The sequence below is a fragment of the Myxocyprinus asiaticus genome, chromosome 11 (genome assembly GCF_019703515.2).
Source record: "Myxocyprinus asiaticus isolate MX2 ecotype Aquarium Trade chromosome 11, UBuf_Myxa_2, whole genome shotgun sequence".
NCBI classification, from domain to species: domain Eukaryota; kingdom Metazoa; phylum Chordata; class Actinopteri; order Cypriniformes; family Catostomidae; genus Myxocyprinus; species Myxocyprinus asiaticus.
This window is the reverse complement of record NC_059354.1, coordinates 35,990,379-36,012,405: the sequence shown is the minus strand read 5'-3', so window position 1 is coordinate 36,012,405 and position 22,027 is coordinate 35,990,379. Positions and strand designations below refer to the sequence as shown.

Sequence of the window (22,027 nt, the reverse complement as noted above, 5' to 3'; positions counted from 1 at the left end):
GCAGGATAAACTAAAAAATAATGCGTAATGTGCAAGCCTCGCGGTTTTTGCTTCTGAAACTCCCGCGAGAGTTGGCGGATTCCGGACAGCGAAGAGGGAGAAATGGAGAAATGAGGTCTGAAAAGGAGCCGAGGACAGGAAGCAGGGAGAGAGGCAGCGTCGAGATCCAGTTCGGGGAGTGTCAGAGGGAGCAGGACAACGTCGCAGTGAACCCGAAGCACAAAGAGGAGAAAAAGGAGATCTTCACCAAGGTAAGTGACGCAGTTCATCAAGGTGAGTTTGATGATGGAGGAATGCCTGTAGTGATGGAGGGAGCGGGATTCAGCACCACAGACAGCGACAACATTAGCTGGATTGCAAATCCAAACCAATATCCCAGAGGTAAGCTATACATCACACCAAACCAAAATGAATAAATACACTTACACAATTGCACATTTGCTTGACTTTAATAGCCCAGGTGATGAATGCATATGCATATATACTGTAAGAGCAGGGACAATGGTGCAACAGAGATACAATTGTGTAATGTATGCAATACCTTATACTGTATATTTGAATAGGCTACTCTATGCAATGAAGTCAATGCATGACTTAAATAGCATTCAAAAGTTTCCTTTTTTAACTAGGTTGTCATACGCCGCCTGCCACCCAGTCTATCAAAAGATCAGCTCGAGGAGCATCTGAGTCCTCTTCCATCTTTTGACTATTTCGAGTTCTTCCCCGCTGATCAGAGGTAAATTCAGTCTGTGTATGTAGAAATACCATGATCATGTGCACTGTTAGCACCTGATACATGTGTATATATTTATTTTTCTCAGCTTATACCCACATCTCTTCTCAAGAGCATACATCAACTTCAAAAACCAAGAGGATATAATTATTTTCAGGGATCGTTTTGATGGCTATGTCTTCATTGACAATAAAGGTGATTCTTTTTACTCTTTAGATGCATCTTTTTAGAACATCCCAATGCAACTATAATATTTTATTTCCTTATTGCATGACTCACTACATTAGTAGTATATATTTTTTATTTTCTTTTATATAATTTGTATTATATAGTATATATCAACCCTATATGATATGTTTTATATTTATATATATTTTGTTAATTATTTTTAAAATTAAGGTCAAGAATATCCAGCTGTTGTAGAATTTGCCCCATTTCAGAAAGTCTCCAAGAAAAAGTTAAAGAAGAAAGATGCTAAAGCAGGAACCATTGATGAAGGTATTTACAAAATAATAAGAAGAAGAAGAATAAGAATACTAATTTAAGAATTTACAGAGCAAAATTAATCAATTATATTTAAATGATTTTGTTGCTATGTTAAATCTTTTCTCAGATCCGGAATACAGAAGATTTCTTGAAAACTACTCTTGTGATGAGGAGAAATCAATGGCCAACCCAGAAACACTATTGGGAGAGATTGAAGCTAAAACAAGAGAACTCATAGGTACAGTTTTGGAAGTTGTTCTCTTATCATTTGTGTACATGTTGACAAACATACAGTATGTCCAAGGGAAGTATTATGAAGCTGGTCTATAAAATTTACATGCAATATTTTCCCTCTATGTGACTTCATTGCAGCCAAAAGGACAACTCCCTTACTGGAATATATTAAAAGCAAGAAGTTAGAGAAACAGGTAAGGTCATGGAGCGGACCATGTATGTGCTGTGTGAAAGGAACCACATTTGACCTGAACTAAATGTCTGTTGCATCATTGACATAGCTACACATGGCATAGTTAACCAATTGCAGGTTATGAAAAATGAAAACATGTTTACTGTGTGGTCTAAGAGTGACTGTTTAGAAATTGTGTGGAGGAAAAAGAAAAAAATGAACAAGCCAGAACAGGAGTTTTTGGCTAGAATTGTAAGAGGATGAAATTAGTGGGAGCTGCCTGAAAGTTTAGAATTAAAATTAAATTATTAAAGATGCAATATATTTATTTGTCACTATGGTTACTGGCTTGATAGATTGAGAATGGCATTAACTTCGGCTACCTGTTCATACAGACATTATTCAATCCTTTTCTGTCGACAATCCTAGCCTACATGTAATGCATTATGGTTTTGTAGATACATCACTATATAGTATTATCTTTAACACATGGAGTTTTTAATAATAGAGAATAAGAGAAGAAAAGAGAGAGGAAAGGCGAAAGAGAGAACTTGAAAAGAAGAGACAGAGGGAGGAGGAGAAGAGGAAGCGCAGAGAGGAGGAGAGACGAAAACGAAAGGAGGCTGAGAAGCAGAAGAAGCTTTCTGAAAAAGAGATTAAGATCAAGGTAAAGATCAGATTTTGAATCTGGCTATCGCTCATCTGTGATTGTCAGTACTGTACTAAAAACCAAAGTCATTACATCAAATCTACATTTTGACTCCAATGCTCCTTTAGCTTTTGAAGAAGTGTGACCGAGATGATGACATGGACTCAGACAGACTGAAAGATAAAGGAGACAGCGGAGAGGCGGAAAAGAACAGATGGGAAAAAACGGCAGGAAACAATAAGTCAAAAGATACCAAAGACAAGTAAATGATACAAGAAACTTGCTCAGTGTGTTATTTCATTACTTACACTGTCTTAAACAGGCGCAACGTGAAAAGTTTCCAGTGACAATGAATGTGTCTGTCCACACTGAAAGCAAAAATGCTACACGAAGTGGCACAATAACAGCCAATCTGAACATATTTAATGTTTAGTAAAAAATTCTGCAGAGCTGAATTTAAAGGAATATTTCACCCAAAAATGAAAATTAAAGACAGCATTAATGTAATCCAGTGGTTAAATCCATGTCTTCAGAAGAGATATAATGTGTGGAGGAGAAACAGATCAATATTTAAGTGCTTTTTTACTATAAATCTCCACTTTCACTTCCACATTCCTCTTTTGTTTTTTGGCGATTTGCATTCTTCTTGCATATTGCAACCTACTGATCAGGGCTGGTCAAAGGTCAAAAAAGGATCTAAATAATAATCTGTTTCTCACCCACACCAATCATATCACTTCTGAAGACATGGATTTAACCACTGGGGTCTTATGGATTACTTTTATGCTGTCTATGTGCTTTTTAGAGCTTCAAAGTTATGCCCAACATTTGCTTGCGTTGTATGACCCTACAGAGCTGAAATATTTTTTTAAATCTTCATTTGTGTTCAGTAGAAGAAAGAAAGTCATACACATCTAAGATGGCATTGGGGGACTAAATGATAAGAGAATTTTCATTTTTGGGTGAACTGTTCCAACTCTGCATAAATAGAAACCAATAGCTAAACAAAATGTCCTGTTTCTGTTCCTGGTTAGGACAATAACTCAGATTTAAATGGAAGAGAAAACTCTCATTACTTGTCTGGTTTTGACATTGTGTTACCTTTTAAACATGTACTATGTGGCCAAAAGAATGTGGACACCCCTGTTTTGGTGGGGAGGATGCTGTAACTTTTCTGTTTCAGCATCACAATGCCCCTGTGCACAAAGCAAGGTCCATAAAGAAATGGTTTACTAAGTCTGGTGTGGAAGAACTTGACTGGCCTGTACAAATCCCAGACCAGAACTCCTACTGAACACCTTTGCAATAAATTGGAACAGCGATCCAATTTATTATGTGGGGTGTCCACATAATTTGGCCATATAATGAACATTTGGCCATAAATATTGATGGTAGGGTTGATCAAGCATATCACATGTTGAGGTATTTGTAGATTTCATCAAGTGACCTCTCCATAGTAGGGGTCAAATCGAGAGTGACAAGGAGCAGCGAGAGAGTCATGGCCGTCGCCAGAGGGACAAAGAGCATCGCGGCAGAGATGATGAGCGTAAACGCCAGAGGCATCATTACGAGTTTGATAAGTTTATGCGACGCAAGGAGGAAACCAAATGGGGCAAAGGCTACTGCCAGGACAGGGCCAAGAAAGAGCAAAACCATGGGTACACCTACTGTCCAGAGACTGGGGACAAACTGGGCAAAGAGGACAGAGAGGACATGGCGAGCAGGAAAGAACGGATTCGTAATAAGGTAAATAAAAGCTAATAGAGTAGCAATATCTCAGCTACAGTCCATTTACAGCAGGCAGTAGCATTCCAGAATGTTCAAATATGGTCTTCTGGTTCAATAACACTTAAAAAAAAAAAAAAAAAAAGAAATATATATATATATATATATATATATATATATATATATATATACACACACCGATCAGCCACAACATTAAAACCACCTGCATAATATTGTGTACGTCCCCCTCGTGCCGCCAAAACAGCGCCAACCCGCATCTCAGAATAGCATTCTGAGATGCTGTTCTTCTCACCACAGTTGTACAGAGCGGTTATCTAAGTTACCAGTCTAGTCTAATCGAACCAGTCTGGTCATTCTCTGTTGAACAAGGCATTTCCGTCCACAGAACTGCCGCTCACTGGATGTTTTTTGTTTTTGACACCATTCGGAGTAAATTCTAGAGACTGTTGTGCATGAAAATCCCAGGAGATCAGCAGTTACAGAAATACTCAAACCAGCCCGTCTGGCACAAACAATCATCCATGCGATTATCTAATCAGCCAATCATGTGGCAGCTGTGCAGTGCATAAAATCATTCAGATATGGGTCAGGAGCTTCAGTTAATGTTCACATCAGCCATCAGTATGGGGAAAAAAGTGATCTCAGTGATGATTGTTGGTGCCAGATGGGCTGGTTTGAGTTTTCTGTAACTGCTGATCTCCTGGGATTTTGACGCACAACAGTCGCTAGAATTTACTCAGAATGGTGCCAAAAACAAAACACATCTAGTGAGCGGTAGTCCTGTGGACGAAAATGCCTTGTTGATGAGAGAGGTCAACAGAAAATGGCCAGACTGGTTCGAACTGACAAAGTCTATAGTAACTCAGATAACTGCTCTGTACAATTGTGGTGAGAAGAATATCATCTCAGAATGCTATTCTGAGATGCGGGTTGGCGCTGTTTTGGCAGCTCAAAGGGGACCTACACAATATTAGGCAGGTAGTTTTAATGTTGTGGCTGATCGGTATATATATATATATATATATATATGTATATGTAAACAGTAGTTCCACAATGTAAGTTGGAAATTGTTTTTCCTAACATTAAATTCTAAACACAGATTGATTTAGTTAACTTATATTTTACACATTCAAATTGATTGTAAATAAAGACAGAATTTAAATTTTTTTGGTGAACCATCCCTTTAAGTTTTGACAAACACTTTTTTGTTAAAATTGTGTTGTATTAACTCATTTTAATTAAGCAGCAAAAGGAACTTTTTTCAGTGTACCTCTCAGGTTTTAAACAATTATTCAGTCTGGTTAATGTCATCAATGAGTTTGTCCCGTCTATGTAGCAAATTAATCCACTTTCAATAGCTAATGCATTCAATATTTACACACCTCTGTTTACTTGATTCATACATCATTATGTCTGTGGGAAATACAGTACAAATCTGCCTCCCTCCAGAGGCTTTTAAAGCAGCGTACGCTTTATTCACCACTGATGTGTTGAGGCAGATAGCTATAATTTAGCTGTTGGCAATATTGGGCTTATCATTGATGAAAGACAACGTGTCTCTCAGTCTGTGTTAGTGCATCAGGAGAAAAGGACTTCCCAGTCTGAGGGGCCAGACCAGATAGGAGGGGCTCTGCCAGCAAAGGTACAGCTAGTTTTTGAGCCTTTATACCCACGGGAGGGGATGCTACACATGCTGTGTACTGAGAGGCCCCACACTTTACCGTGTCAGTCGAATGTTGGTTAGGCTGTAATGGCACAGTTGGGGAGGGGTTCCCAATTAAAGAAGCTTATATAACTAAACACTATGGCTCTGTTCCAAAACCTACCAAGTTGCCCACATGGGCATTATTTTAAGGCATCATAGGCACACTCTCGAAACAAAGGCTATTCCAAAAGGATACTTTCTTTTGGCCACATTCTAAAGGCAGCATCGGATTTAAACTTTAAAGAGAATTCAATTTCATAATGCACAACAACAAGGTCAGTAACTGTCCCAAATGATGCACTAAACACTATGCACTCGGCAATCTAGTGTATGAATTTTCAAAGTGTATCATCTCAAATGGAAAACTAACGTTTTTTACTACATGGAAACATTTTCAATATTTCAGCTGATGGAAGTGACGCTTTTCAAATGCATGCGATTTCTTGCGGCTAACTTTAGCCCATTAGCCAATGTTGGTGCAACACTTATATCTCAAATAACATACATATTCAAACAGGGTGGAGTGACAGTTGGCAAGGCGCTGTCTTCGCAAGGCGCTGTCTTCATAGAAGTTTCGGTAGTTCCCATATTCACTATTACTTACAGTTGTTTTGTCAGGCCAGCATCACAGTCAGGTAACCCTGCCCCTTCCACTACATAGGGCAAGCTGCAAGCGCTGAGTGCATAAAATGTCCAACATTCTACACTCCTTTATTTCAGCTGATAAAGTACATCATCCAGATTCTCCTACTACTCCTCTTATCATTGCATTTTCAGTGTGAACACACTACTCACAAAATGGTAGAGTAGGGCAGAGGTATGCGATTTGGAATGCACCTATAGAGCACAGAAGTCTGGTTCTAGATGTATATATCCCATTCATTTTTCCATAGGGGAATTTATTATTAACGCTAACTTATCAACTTTTAAAGACAGACATACCGTGAGCACCAAGGTTTTTAATCAATGGTACAGTATATGCTCCATTTCAAGTGGTCAGTCTGCTTTGTTTCAGCTTAATTTGTAAAAAATTGGGTTTAATAGTGGAATTCCTGGTGAAGAACTACACTACCTATGATTCCGAAGGGAAACGGTCCACCAATCAGAGAATCGCTGCGAACAAAGCCTACCAAACCAGCCCAGCATTGATGCCCACTGCTATCGCACTGTGAATGACGCAATCAAGTCGGTCTCCACTTCATAGGATTGTGGTTCATTCCCTCATTAAAGATGTAAAGTTCACAGTCTTGTACCTTTAGGCCCTTTACAACCTACAGTCCTGGTACTTTTCCTTTAGTAACTTTCTTGATGAGAACTCTTACAAGGAACGGAACACTCGAGGAAAATTTTCCCCTGTTGCATTCGCATTCTTAAAAGTACCCCCGTAGTGATGTTATCTAGTGTCGACCATTTTTTTTCAGACATGGTTGGAACAAGCGAACACTGACAGAGGAAGCTGGGATTGGAGTTACACTTTTGTTAGGGCTGTTTTACACAATCTTTGGCTGCATCTGAAAATGTAGGCAGCTGCCTAATCAGTTAATGGTTTAAACGACAGCATTTTTGGAATGGAACTCTTAAGAAAACTGGTCTCTGAACAGTTTAAAAGCCCCTGAAGGCTGCATTTTGCTGTTGTCAGACGCAGTCTATGTCTTCAAGTTACAGTTTAAACTGGGCATGAGAGCTGTGCCTGCAGAGCTCCGTGCTGCTCCAGCCGGAGTGAGGAGAGGGGAGGCAGTCAGACTACCATGCAGCACGCGCTGAATTTTGTGGACAATATGTTGAAAATGCACTATAAACCTATTTATCAACACAGTCTTTTACAATAAAGGCTTTTATGACTCAGCATAAATTACTATACTGAATTACTCATCAATGACTTAAAAAAGATGTCCTGATGCAAGTTAACCACGCAGTGACAGGCATGCAATACTTCCATCATGTAAACTAGATTTAATGATGGTTTAGTATAATAGAATGAAATTACCCACTCTCGAGAAACATCTGATTATTTATATACATCATCCCAGGAAAAAAATCGATGTAGTAATCCAAAAATCACTTTATTTTCTGTATAGTCACACAGTACAGATGCGATGAAAACTCAAAGCGTCTCCCGATGAAGTCACACACACATACTGTATGTGAAACGGGTGATCCTCTTTGTATACTTTGTTGGTTTTATTTTAATTCTGTTAAGGGAATTATAAAATTAGCACAATCCTCTGAGTAGCAGGCTAGTGGCTAGTTGTTTACAAATGGCGGCTGTGGACTCCTCTCCTTTCTCAATTATATTTGTGTGTCATAAGTGTTGACCAATTACAGACTGCAGCACCTCCCACAGTCTGCCACAATCCCTATACACCCCTAAAGTACCTACTCCAGAGTAGGAGCGAAATATCCCCCTAAAATGCCTCAGAGGAACTATAGTTCCTCAGGTGCGAAAGCGACGAAAAGTACTGGTCCCAGGGAAAAGTACCTAAAACGGGCTTTAGTACCGCCAGTGGGAAAGGGCCTATTGTCTTTTCATCCAATTTTCAAATACTTTTTTGCTTCGAGTCAAAGTTTGTAATGTTGTTATTTACTTTGGACCTGATTGGTTTGGTCCATGGCTTAGAATTCTTTGATGAAAGATTTTAAGAAATCCCTATGGAAAAAGTGAATGTGAAAAATACTTCCGGAACAATGGCGGCTGAAAATGTGGGCGGGCACTGTTGCGTTCTATGAAAAACAGTCCATCCAAGATGGCAGACGAAGTGAATGCTGTTAATTATAAATGTAATAAATTAAATAATGAAAAGTAGTGATAATAATAATAGTTCAATCTAATTAAAAATAGACTATCTTGCCCAATGCAGGCAGTAGAAAGCAAAGCAGTGCACTAGGTTTTTTGGAACAGAGCCTACATTTATCTACAAGACTTAGATTCTTGTACATTGGAATGCTTAAGTGTTGAGTCTATTTACAAAATAGTAAGCAATTAGTCATTAAGCAGACATTTTATCCAAAGTCACTTACAGTACACTTATGACAGAGACAATCCTGTTTGAACAACAAAGAGGCTTGCTCAAGGGCACAGTGTTGAAAGCAACCTTCCAGTTACCAGCCCTGAGCTTTAGCCATTATGCCACATCACCACCATAAATATAAATAGTACTATGTTAAATAAATAAAAGTACATAACAGACAAAGTTTATGGTATGGACTAAATGCATTTTGAGGGGCTATCAATAACCAGCTGTCTGCCTTGTTGAGAAGGAAATTGATTATATGGAGAAATAGCTCAAACATAAGTCATTGGAAGAGAAGTGTTGTTAATGTTTGTGATATGAAATATGAGTGTATTGCTTTTCTCTCTTGTGTCTTACTCATTTCATGACACAGGACCGACCAGCGATGCAGCTGTACCAACCTGGCTCCCGAAACCGCAAGCGCATGGGCTCCAGCAACAAAACCTTTGAATTTCCACCCATCTCTCCTGAGCATGGAGGAGAGCACTGCTACAAGACGATCATAGGAACAGGCTCAGAGAAAAGTGCAGATGAGTGAAAAGAAGACCACAGCAGGAAGACATCAACTTAATAGACGTCTACTTGTAGAAACAAGAGTCATGCCAGTACAACAGGAAGAACACTCAATTTCAACCTTGTTTTCTGTTGTCTCTGTGTTTGATGCGTGAGTATAGATCATACAATCCCCCTCTTAATCTTTTAAACACAGAGTTATAAGTATGTACAGGTAATTATCATGTCATAAATATAAAATGATCAAGAATAACTGATTTGTACTTACACCATCATCTCACTGAGGAAAAAATACCTCTTTTATTTACTGAGATCAAGATTTGTATGCCTTTTGTAGAGCAAGAAATAGATTCCTTTAGACAAGAGAATTTAGAAAGAGTATATAGATTTTAATGTCAAGAAAATCTGTATGTGTTGTGAAACTGTATTTTAAGTATATGAAATGTATCTAGGTTGATTGTTTTATCTTGATAAAAGGTAAAGGAAGTGTGTGTGTGTGTGGGGGGGGGGGTGTAGAGACGTATTTTTCTTTAAGAATAAAAAAATAAGTGCAAGAGTGCTACATTGCATTAATTAAATATTTAAGCATGTAGTTCATAATTTCATATTTTCACACTGTAATGCCTTTGAACGATGCCTCTATTGTCCCTGATGTATAGACATTATCTGGCTTTTGGTGTAATACAGGTCTCAAATAGCTAACTTCAGTGTATTGTTTCACCTGCGAGCCAAGAAGAACAATATAGTTTGTTAAAAACGTCTGTTAGATCACATGTTGTTTGGTGATAATTCTAAACAGTGTGCATGTTTTTTAAAAACTAATGCTGTCATTCAGGGGTGGGAGACTACATGGGGTCACATGCCTTACCTTTGTTTTTCACTTAAAGATCTCATCCAATATTAAATTTTTGAATTATTGTTTAGTAAAAACCAATAGTAGAGTAAATTCTGTAGAAAACTTTAAAGCTGTGAGATTGTATTTGATGGATTTACTATTTGTGTATAATAAAGATATACAGTAATATAAAGTAATATTTGTGGATTAACTTAATTAACTACTAAAAAATGCATTTGGTTCATTATTTTTTCCTAACTTATATTTTGATTACTGGATTTTAGAAAGTTTAATAGGGGTGGCCTGTGCATAGCTCTTTTGAAAATACAAATTAATAAAAACAATGTAATACAATATAAGATGATAGTGTGCAATATTGTCATTACATTCGGACATATTTTGGAAGATAGTTGACAACATTTTACCATAATCGTGGCTTCTTTTGAACAGCTAAAGTTCTGTTGAAATAATACTAATTACAGAACTCTTATGTATTTTAAATGTTAAGGCTGCATTCCTGTATTTGATTTAGCTTGCAAAACAACTCAGCAACACAAGTTTGTTCATTCTGAGTCAACTCTAAACCAGTATCAGTTTGCACTGACAGGACAGAAATGAACAGAATTAGCAGATTCACATACTACACATTTAGTTCTCACAATTTCAGACTGAGAAACATGTCATAATGTCTTCCTGTGATTTTTGTAGCAGTGGTGTTTTAACTAGTTTTATACCATGTGTTTGCATCTACTACTGCTGCTTTTCATGTTCTCTGTTTCAATGATAGTTAGATGTGATAAAATACAAATGTTTAAAATACATTTTGTACACAATGAAGCATACAGTCACATATGGCAGCAATCTGTCAAAAGTAATAGTTTAATGTAGGGTTATGTGTCCTCTAAAATATAATCCATGTGTAAATGACAAAAGCAGAACCCATGCAAACATGAAACAATGGCAGGTTGCACGGTGTTAAAAGCCCCATAACAAGTATTATTTACACGTGTTCTTTATTGTAATTTTAATTTCTTTCCGTCACTAGGAAATCCCAGAAGACACAACAAGTGTCTAATTATTTCTTATGTCATCTAGAGATAAACCACAAACATGTTATAAAAAAAAAGTAATAATGTGACAGGACTGACAATCATTTAACTGTTGGTTAAGAGTGGGACCACTAACAGTACTTTTTTCTGGTGTGAGGAAAGGTGTGTGCAGTTTATTTACTGGTTTATGTGGCGTCTTCTCCTTTACCACATCCTCCCACATCAATTTCACCTTTAAAGTCCTTGATCATTCTAAAATCCAATCAAAAAAATAAATAAATAAAAAACAAAATTCAAAGAAGGCCACCATTAATGAGAAAGAGAAACTGTCTAAAACCAAAGTGAAATTAGAGGAACTTCCTTGTTTGCAGCACAATAGATTAGTTTTCGTTTTATTTCAACAGTCAGTGAATTGGTGAATATACAGTATATTTAATAACATTAGCATATAACGTAACAATAACATAGTTACAACTTTAAAGATGAAACAGTATGACCTTTGATGGGTATTTCTGTATGTAGTCATATTTTTTTCAGTTATGAAATTTAGAAACATGGAGTATGTTATGTTACATTTTACAAAGATGGACCACTAAGCTTTATATTTTGTTTTAAATGAGCAGTCAGGCTGCGTACTTCCTCTCAACAAGAAGTTTCCTGAATGTAACAGTCATACAAGACTATTAACTGCCACTAACACACACAAGGGAAGTCGCACATGCTTCTTGAGGTATGTACACAAGGCTGAAATTTCTTTTAAAATATATTACCTTAAAATGTTCAGATACATTTCCCACTTTGAGTCGCCCTGATCTTTCCGGAGAACATACAGGGCTTCCTTGAAAGAAAATGAAAATTTCTGCTCTGCCGTTTGTTAAAAAGTTTAATTGTTACCTGAAATTTGTGCTTCTCATGTCAAGGTAGAACTGCATTTTTGCGTGATTATCCTCTAGACAAATGGCCTTTATACAGTTAAAATCTGTTGATAATCCCTCCAGCTCTGACAGATATCTTGAAAGTTTGGAGTCCAACCAACCGATACTCCTACTGTAATAATAATAATGAAAATTTAATTCAATGATTAAAAATACGTAATTAAAATGTAACACTGATTACATTTTTCCAAGTAAGAATCAATTTAAAATTCATTGATGTCATCGTATCTATAGTCCACTTCAAGCAGAGAGCTTATGCCCGTGTAACACAGAATCAAACTCTTCTCGATGTATAGCAGATGAGTGCACGGGTGATGATTGAGTAAATGAAAGTTTATGTGACAAGGCAAACTTTTTTTTCTTTGAAGTAGTAGTGGGTTTTAAACAGTGTAATATGTTAAAACAATACATGGATGTTTCAGCATGTGGGTTGATATCTTAACAAAGGCATAATTTTACTGCAATAGATCATGACTGAATACATCCAAAGCTAAGTGTGTGAATAGATCAGTAAGTACTTGTTAATACATTAATGCATTTACATATATTTACTTGTCATTTACAGTACTTTCAGTCATGGTTGATTCTTCACTTAGGGGCACTTTTGACTACTTGAAATCTTGAAAAATTAAACTCCTTTTTACTATGTTCAGACATTCATCACATGTAGTAGAATATATAAGATCATGTCCTTGATCAACCTTTAAGTAAATTTTGGTAAAATGTGTGACGGTAATTACATTTTTCATTTACATTTTTTGTTTGTTTGTTTGTTTGTTTGTTTTTTGGCAAAACTCACTTGATATTTAAATGCTTGCTGTGATGGTAATGATAACGCTGTATTGGGGACAACGATACTTTGTTATATTAAAAATTGGTTAATTGTCTGCATTAATACCAAATTATTTCAAAATATGCTTTTTTTTAATTTGTTAGGAAAAAGTGTAAATGTAACATTTTAACACTCAACACTATTAGAACCTATAAAACTAGAATGTTTTTGATAACACTTTACAATAAGGTTCTATTCGTTAACATTAGTTAATGAATTAGGTATCATGAACTAACAATATTTTTTACAGAATTTATAAATCCTTGTTAATGTTAATAAATAAAAAATACAATTGTTCATTGTTAGTTCATAGTGCATTAACTAATGTTAACAAATACAACTTTCGATTTAATAATTTTTTTTTTTTTAGTATATGTTGAAATGAACATTAACCAATATTAATACATCTGTAAAAGTATTGTTCATTGTTAGTTCATATTAACCAACAATGATAGCAAATGGAACCTTATTGCAAAGTGTTACCATGTTTATTTTATTTTAATCATCCTAGGGAAAAGAAAAGTTCCCCTAATTGAAGAATCACCCATTTATTAGTTTGTGTGTTGTCTGGGAAACAAACCCATGACTTGGTTGCAGACACCATTCCCTACCAGTTGAATTACAGGATAGCTTGCTTAAAACTGTAGCTTAAAACACCCATTTGGTCTCCACACGTGCACATTTGTTTGCACTCAGTATTGCACAATTTTGTGTAAAGTAATTCTAGGAGAGATAAAAACTTAATTGATTTCCATTACTGGAATGACAAAAACAGGATACCATTCGATTAAAGAACAATCAAAAGCCCATAGCAAAGCTTTATGAACAATGACAGAAATTCTCTATGTAATTGATAATGGTTCATTTAAGTCTGCCCATTTAGGTTCCACAAAATTCAAACATAGCTGTGGAACATTTTAACTACTCTGTCTACTTTAAAGTATGCAGTATGGTGGTGTGGCTCATTTGTGATTCTGATTTGATTGGGACATGGGTGTTGTGACCTTCATTAAAATCAATGTGTAGGAAGCGTAAGCTAAATCATTTGTCTTTTCAAGAAACAACGACAGCGTTTCAGAAAACATTTCAGCCTGAGGAAATGCACTAATTTTAGGTCAATCCTTGAAACTGTAGCCCACCCCTAAAATTTAAATCTGTGCATGATAGCCAGACTATGTCTGTGAATGACTGTATCAAATCTGAGGCTGGCATGTGCTGTGGAATTATAATTTTTCACTTCCTGTGAAAGGGCACAAAAAAGTCCCTCGTTCGAGACACTGCCTGTGTGAATCATTTCAGAAAAAAATTTGTGAAACAGCTCTGAGACTTATGATATGCAGTGATTTGTTGGTTATGTGTGCCATCTACATTGTGTATAGGTATGCTGAAGAAGCATGATTTTGCAGATGAAAACCTATAACAATGGCCTCACACTTCCTGTTCACAGAACTGCACCCAAATGAATGGTTTGGGTGCATGTACCATCAGTTTTAAAAAGACACATTTCATTTCTTTCATCTGTGTCACTACAAGTAGCAACAAAAAACTAAGGGGTCTTTTAAGTAACACCAAAAAATCTTAAAAGTACAGACTGTGCTGTGAGCATTAATCTTTTTTTTTTTTTTTTTTAAATGAACAGGACTATCATGATGTTTCTTTCCCATAACTGTGGTTAAAGTGAAATGTGTCTTCACACTTTAAGTGCACTCTTTCTGTCTCTTTAACGTCTTGCAAACAGGCTGAGAAAACAACCATGAGTCTGAAACAACAGGAAAACTACACCAGAATGGATAACGACACACTGGCCATGTTTGACAACAAATTGGCCAGTGATCTTGTCTCGGCCATCTACATCGTTGTGACTCTGGCCAACCTCAGCGGCAACGGTGTCTCTCTGTTCCTGCTGTTGATGCGTACCTCCCCAAAGACTTCCTCCATTATCTTCATGATCAACCTCACCCTCACTGACCTGGTACTGGGCACCATGCTCCCCTTTCAGATCATGTACCAAATGCAGGGCTTCAACTGGACCTTGGGCACAGGGATGTGCAACGTACTGACTGTGGTATTCTATGCCAACATGTATTGCTCTATTTTGACCATGACAGCCATTAGCACTGACCGTTACCTGGGCATTGTCAAACCGATGCGCTTCAGAGAACTGAGGGAGAAGAAAATGTATGCCGTTGTCACCTGTATTTTTATGTGGCTGTTGGTCCTCACGATTCTGAGCCCGATGGAAAGCTCAGACTTAACATTTTATGTAAGAGAGCGCAACATTACCACCTGTTTCGACGTGTTAAGGAAGGACATGCTCCCAACTTCTGCTCACTGGGCGGCATTCCTGTTCAGCATGTTCATCATTCTCTTCCTCTGTCCGTTCATTATAACAGTGTATTGCTACTTTAATATCATCTTTGTGCTGGTCAGAAGGGCCAATAGTCAACAGAAAGGCCGTGCTGTGCGCTTGGCATGCACTGTCCTGTTTGTGTTTATTTTTTGTTTCACTCCCAATAACATACTACTCTTGGCTCACTCAATTACAAGACTGTACTATGGGAAATCTCTCTATATCTACTACAAGCTCTCCCTGTCCCTTAGCTGCATTAACAGTTGCATTGATCCATTTATATATTATTTTGCCTCCAAAGAGTTCCGTCGAAAGCTAAGGCAATTGCTGCGGTTGCAGACTCTTAGCACAGCAGAGACTCAGATGATTGAGGGTCATAGGGAGAGCTTTTTCTCTGGTCGCACAACGTGCAATGCACATGAAGACTGTGACAATTTTTAAAGGTGAAGTGTGTCATTTTTTTTCCATGTTAAAAAACAGTTTCTCCTATCTCAAGTTATTATGCAGAGACTAATATTAGTTAGGCATTTGTAAGTGGATTTCTCCGTAAAGTGTCAACACTGTGGCTTTGTTTTGCTATCAAAAAATTGCTCTGTTTGCTTAAGCATCCCAGCTAGCCACAAATAGCAGCAATGGCTCAACCAATGACATGAGTTTGGGGCGGGACAATCTGTTTGACCAATGGAGGATCGGGGAGTCTTCAGGAGTGTCCTATTTGAAAAAGGAAAGGCATGGAAATTACACACCTCAACTTTAAAGGGATAGTTCCCATTCTCATTATTTACTCACCCTCGTGATATCCCAGGTGTGTATGACTTTCTTTCTTCACCAGAACACATTTGAAGAAAAATAGAAAAATATCTTAGTTTACTAGGTCCCTAAAATGCAAGTGAATTGCGATTTCTCTTTTGAAGCTCCAAAAATCACAGACAGTCAGCATAAAAGTCCGCCATACGACACCAGCTGTTAAATTAATGTCTTAAAAGTGACACGATAGCTTTTGTTGCGAAAAAGATCAATTTAAGTACTTTTTTAAACTCTGAATCATGTTTCCGATGAGCAGCGGTACGTGCGTGTGACGTAATCGCATTGGCATTTGAAACACGCGAGAACAGACACACATGCGTCACAGCCGGAAGAGCAGCGCTGTTAACAAGTGAGAAGGAGGAACGCTGTACAGTAGCTTGGTTGGTTTTTATCTGTATTTATCTGTTTCTTTTCTCACACTGGTGCATTTGTGTGCTTATTCTGAATGTCTCAACCAAGTGGAGAACTTGAGATTATGTCTGTCTCATGGCAACATGAATACATCACACAAGAGACTGCTTGAACTCCATCCCCTCGTGAAGCGTTGGATTATAGTTAAAAAGTACTTAAATATTGATCTTTTTTGCACCAAAAGCGATTGTGTCACTTTAGAAGACATTAAATTAACAGATGGGGTCATATGGTTGACATTTATGCTGACTATCTGTGATTTTTGGAGCTTCAAAAGAGAAATCTCCATTCATTTGAATTTTAAGGACCTACTAAGCTAAGATATTTTTGAAGTTTTCCTCAAATGTGTTCTGGTAAAGAAAGAAAGTCATACACACCTGGGATATCATGAGGGTGAGAAAATAATGGGAGAATTTTCATTTTTGGGTGAACTATCCCTTGAATTGTAGAGAAGGAAAAAAAGATGATAGGGAATTGTCATAAGCCAGATTCAAACTAGCTGCGCCTACTTGAGCGCCACTCCTAAACGTGTCAGAGCACATGCATTAACCACCAGGCCATGGCTCAGACACAATTTTTTTATTTTTAGTCTAATCAGTATAGTTCAGACTCTTCCCATTATTTTTTTTCTTGTTGTTTTGTAGCATATTGCTTTGGTTCTGTTTTGATTTCCTGGCTGAGCAGCTGAGGAAAAGCGTGCTGCCCACATGCCCTTTCAAAACAGGGCATGTGATGTTTGTGTATTTATGTTTTTTATCTGGTATCAGAAACCAAGTTCCTTTCACTGAATCTTTTACATTTTTGTGTGATTACACTTTACTGGCTATTTCAATATTTATTTCATGGCTGGACTGTGATCTGGCAGGGTCTGACTGCTAAAAGTATAAAAAGACAATGTGGCAGCTATTGTAGGTGTATCCTTGAAATATGAATGATTTTTTCACTCTAAAATGCGTAGGTTTTATCACATTTAAAAGATCTTTCCTTTGACATGACTTTGGCTGAGCTGTTTTAATATTTATTTACTTAATTTTACTTAGGCTGTTTATGGAGCATGCCTGCATTATTACATACAGTATGTGTTACCTGTTTATTACTTTGTTGTAAACTTCAGCGTAACCAAACTGTGTTTTTTATATGGTAATATAACAATGTATAAGAGCATTTATTTTGTAATCTAAAATGTAATAAATAAACTGTATTTACATTTATTGTGTGTGTGAGCGAGTGTGCATAAAACACATTTGTACCTAATCATAGATGACACATAGGCTAGTCATTGTGGGACCAATGTTACAATTGCCTAGTGTCTATTTTATTTCTATTCTATTGTAACTTCTTTCTATAACAGAAATGTCATAGACAGGTCAAGATTTATTTCAGTTCCTTTGATACTGAGAATTTTACACTATTGCATAAAATACTATACATATAATAAACAAACTTCTGAACAAGTTAACACAGTGCAACAATAATAATAAAACGAGCTTCCTACACTATAATTTAACCAGTGCGAGTCTGATGTGAAATAAACGTGTAGCTTAATACAGCAGCTGATTGCTCAAGTGAGCTAATGTCCAATGCAATGCACATAAAGGAAATAAAGTAGGTTGCAAAGCCACTTCAAAGTGTTTGCTAAAACAAGTGCTGTCATGGTAAAAGAGTTGGTAGGTTCCATTGTGACAACTTATTGTTGTCACAAAAATTCAATTAACTGTGTTTTCTTTTCTATTTTTCCAGGCTATATGACCTTTAAGGCAAGAGCGTAGGTTTGGTTTGAAAGTTGGTAGGGACATATTGCAAAGAGGACATTATTCAAAATGTTGATATTAAGAATACGAGAATGTATAGTGTCTATAGGCACAATATTTCCTCATATAAAAAGTCTCATTTTCTATTCCTCTACCACACCATATTAAATATTAGACTGTTTTTTTTTCTAGCACTATTTTGATCACAAAGGATTAATTTTATTTAATGTATTTTATAGACAAAACATGCTTTTGTCTATAAAAAGCTTTTCTACCCCAATATTTTTCTTCAATGTGCAAAATAAAACATGTATTGGCTAAATGTATTCTATATATTGTGTACAGAAAATTTGAAATATTAGTTACAACTCCAAACATCCTTGCTACATAGACGGACTCATTTTGACGAATTGCTTGCTCGACTCTCTCACACATGCCTTTATCGTCATAGAACCACATAGACGCGTGCCTAATATTTTCTGCTCCCTGCATCTTTATAAACTTTACAGATGAATGCATTAAAATTATATCGTGAGTTAATTTGTATACCGAAAAAAAAAGGAAGATATATCGTACATCCCACTGGCCACCACTAAATTCTTTATTTGGAATACAATCGATTGTCTGTGCAATTATACTCGCATCTTAAAATCCTGCACCTCTAGTCTATCCTACCTGGCACAGTCGCTCAAATTCAAAGGTGTCTTCCACAACAGACCGCTTACCGCCCGTTAAAGCAGAATCTTCCATTGGGCCATATTAATCACAAACAACTGTGATTGGTGCATCCTGAACAGCGCTGAGAAAAGTAACAGATGCCACGTGACAACACCTTTATGCGCCGCTTCAGAAGACGTCGGACAATAATTTACACATGAACAATGACACTGAGAATTTGCAATAGTCATTAAGAACATATTTTATAGTTTAAGTATTTTCTAAGTGGTAAAATTGCCCTAATAATGGTCAGGACATTTTCGAATTTCAACTAATCTACACCTATGCTTTAATGTGTGTGCTTATACAGAATCAAAATCAGAATCAGCTTTATTGCCAAGTATACACACACAGACACACACACACATACATACATACATACACACACATACACATACGTAGTGCAAATCTAATACAAATCTGTTATCTGTTATGTACAGTGCAAAATACAAATCTGTTATGTACAGGGCAAATGTTTTTTTTTTTTTTTTTTTTCAGAGGAATGAAATGGCAGAAGAGGTTGGATGTGTTGGATAAATATAAAAAAGACTAAACTGTGTATTGCACATAGTTATTGCTCAATGGGGCAATTTAACTGTTCATGAGATGGATAGCCTGAGGGAAAAAACTGTTCCTGTGACTGACGGTTCTGGTGCTCAGAGCTCTGAACCAATAATCCTCTCAGCAGTCCGAATTGTCCTTTGTAGTCTTCTGATGTCTGATTTCGTAGCTGAACCAAACCAGACAGTTACTGAAGTGCAGAGGACAGACTCAATGACCGCTGAGTAGAACTGTATCAGCAGCGCCTGTGGCAGGTTGAACTTCCTCAGCTGGCGAAGGAAGTACAACCTCTGCTGGGCCTTTTTCACAATGGATCAATGTGTGTCTCCCATTTCAGGTCCTGTGAGATGGTAGTGCCCAGGAACCTGAATGAATCCACTGCTGCCACAGTGCTGTTTAGAATGGTGAGGGGGGTCAGTGTTGGGGTGTTCCTCCTAAAGTCCACAATCATCTCCACCGTTTTGAGTGTGTTCAACTCAAGGTTGTTTTGACTGCACCAGACAGCCAGCTGTTCAACCTCCCTTCTGTATGCAGACTCATCATCATCTCGGATGAGGCCGATGACAGTGGTGTCATCTGCAAACTTCAGGAGCTTGACAGAGGGGTCCTTGGTGATACAGTCATTGGTGTAGAGGGAAAAGAATAGTGAAGAGAGCACACATCCCTGGGGGGCACCAGTGCTGATTGTACAGGTGCTGGAAGTGAGTTTCCCCTGTCTCACAAGCTGCTGCCTGTCCATCAGAAAGCTGGTAATCCACTGACAGATAGACATGGGAACAGAGAGTTGGTGTAATTTATTCTGGAGTATAGCTGGGATGATGGTGTTGAAAGCCAAACTGAAGTCCACAAAAAGGATCCTTGCATATGTCCCTGGTCTGTCCAGATGTTGCAGGATATGATGCAATCCCATGTTGACTGCATCATCCACAGACCTGTTTGCTCAATAAGCAAATTGAAGGGGATCTAGAAAGGGTCCATGATGTTCTTCAGGTGGGCCAACACCAGTCTCTCAAATGATTTCATGACCACAGATGTCAGGGCGACAGGTCATTAAGTCCTGTGATTTTTGGTTTCTTTGGGACAGGAATAATGATTGAGCGTTTGAAGCAGCATGGGACTTCACACTGCTCCAGTGATCTATTGAAGATCTGTGTGAAGATGGGGGCCAGCTATTTAGCACAGGATCGAAGACAGGCTGGTGAGACGCCATCTGGGCCTGAAGCTTTCCTCGTTTTTTGTTTCCGAAAGACCCGGCTCACATCATCTTCACAGATCTTAAGTGAAGGTTGAGTAGCAGGAGGGGGGAGGAGGGGGGTTGCAGGAGGTGTTGGTGTTTGTGTGAAGTGAAGGTCAGAGTGGGTCTGGGGTGTGAGATTGGGCCTTTCAAATCTGCAGTAGAACACATTCAGGTCGTCAGCCAGTTGTTGGTCCACCACAGGGTTGGGAGTAGGAGTACTGTAATTTGTGAGTTGTTTCATGCCACTCCACACTGATGCAAGGTTGTTAGATGAAAACTTGTTTTTCAGCTTCTCAGAGTATCTCCTTTTAGCCACTCTGATTTCCTTGTTCAGTGTGTTCCTGGCCTGATTGTACAAGACTTTATCCCCACCCCTGTAAGCATCCTCTTTGGCCTGTAAACCACGGTTTGTCGTTGTTGAACTTTAAATAAGTCCTAGTAGGAATGCACATATACTCACAGAAACTGATTTATGATGTAATAGTATCTGTGAGCTCATCCAGGTCTGTGGCTGCAGCCTCAAAAACACTCCAATCTGTGCAATCGAAGCAGGCTTGTAGTTCCCGCTCTGCTTCATTGGTCCATCTCTTTACAGTCCTTACTACTGGCTTGGTTGATTTTAATTTCTGCCTGTAGGTTGGAAGAAGATGAACCAGACAGTGATCAGAGAGTCCTAAAGCTGCTCTAGGGACAGAGCGATATGCATCCTTTATTGTTGTGTAACAATGATCCAGTATGTTCCTGTCTCTGGTGGGGCATGTAATGTGCTGTTTGTATTTGGGCAGTTCACGTGTGAGATTTGCTTAGTTAAAATCCCCAAGAATAATAACTGAGTCAGGGTATTGTTGTTCTGTGTCTGTGATTTAATCAGTAAGCTGTTGCAGTGCTGTGTTCACACATGCGTTTGGCGCGATATACACACTCACCAGAATAAACGAGGAAAACTCCCGCGGCGAGTAGAAAGGCTTACAGTTAATATAGAGCGCTTCCAAATTAGGACAGTACATCCTCTTTAACGTTGTTACATCTATACACCAACTTTCATTGATGTAAAAGCATGTTCCACTGCCTCTCGTTTTCCTTGTTAACTCCACGATGCAATCTGCTCTGAACAGCTGAAAGCCCGGCAGATGTAACGCGCTGTCCGGAATGGCTTCACTCAGCCAGGTTTCTGTGAAGCACAAGTCAGCAGAGAATACAGAAATTGACTTAAGTAAGAAAATACACCTACCCTGAGAAGAATTTACTGAAGTAGTCTTACAACTACAGGTGCATCTCAATAAATTAGAATGT

General features: G+C 37.8%; 2 protein-coding genes across 4 annotated transcripts; both read left to right on the top strand.

Annotated features, from left to right (window-relative positions):
- The first annotated feature begins 20 nt into the window (after positions 1-20).
- LOC127447950 (regulator of nonsense transcripts 3A) lies at positions 21-10,281 on the top strand. 3 transcript variants are annotated; one of them, XM_051710204.1, is made up of 11 exons: positions 21-251; positions 630-736; positions 822-928; positions 1,133-1,231; positions 1,347-1,457; positions 1,592-1,647; positions 2,134-2,292; positions 2,403-2,536; positions 3,735-4,020; positions 5,585-5,662; positions 9,110-10,281. In XM_051710204.1, the coding sequence occupies exons 1-11, from the start codon at positions 21-23 to the stop codon at positions 9,272-9,274; spliced, it is 1,533 nt and encodes a 510-aa protein (XP_051566164.1). In that variant the 3' UTR covers positions 9,275-10,281. The 3 variants fall into 3 exon arrangements, with proteins under 3 accessions (XP_051566164.1, XP_051566163.1, XP_051566165.1); XM_051710203.1 differs by having other exon boundaries at positions 3,732-4,020; XM_051710205.1 differs by lacking the exon at positions 5,585-5,662 and having other exon boundaries at positions 3,732-4,020.
- Positions 10,282-11,499: 1,218 nt separating this feature from the next.
- Positions 11,500-16,147, top strand: LOC127447951 (P2Y purinoceptor 8-like). Its single transcript, XM_051710206.1, has 2 exons — positions 11,500-11,863; positions 14,639-16,147. The coding sequence occupies exons 1-2, from the start codon at positions 11,852-11,854 to the stop codon at positions 15,689-15,691; spliced, it is 1,065 nt and encodes a 354-aa protein (XP_051566166.1). The 5' UTR covers positions 11,500-11,851; the 3' UTR covers positions 15,692-16,147.
- The last annotated feature ends 5,880 nt before the right edge of the window (positions 16,148-22,027 follow it).

Bases quoted from the DNA above. Each gene is read 5' to 3' on its own strand.
- LOC127447950 (XM_051710203.1), top strand. From the start codon at position 21: ATGCGTAATGTGCAAGCCTCGCGGTTTTTGCTTCTGAAACTCCCGCGA. The intron at 737-821 runs GTAAATTCAGTC...TATTTTTCTCAG, and splicing joins TTCTTCCCCGCTGATCAGAG to CTTATACCCACATCTCTTCT. The intron at 2,537-3,731 runs GTAAATGATACA...ACCTCTCCATAG, and splicing joins TCAAAAGATACCAAAGACAA to TAGGGGTCAAATCGAGAGTG.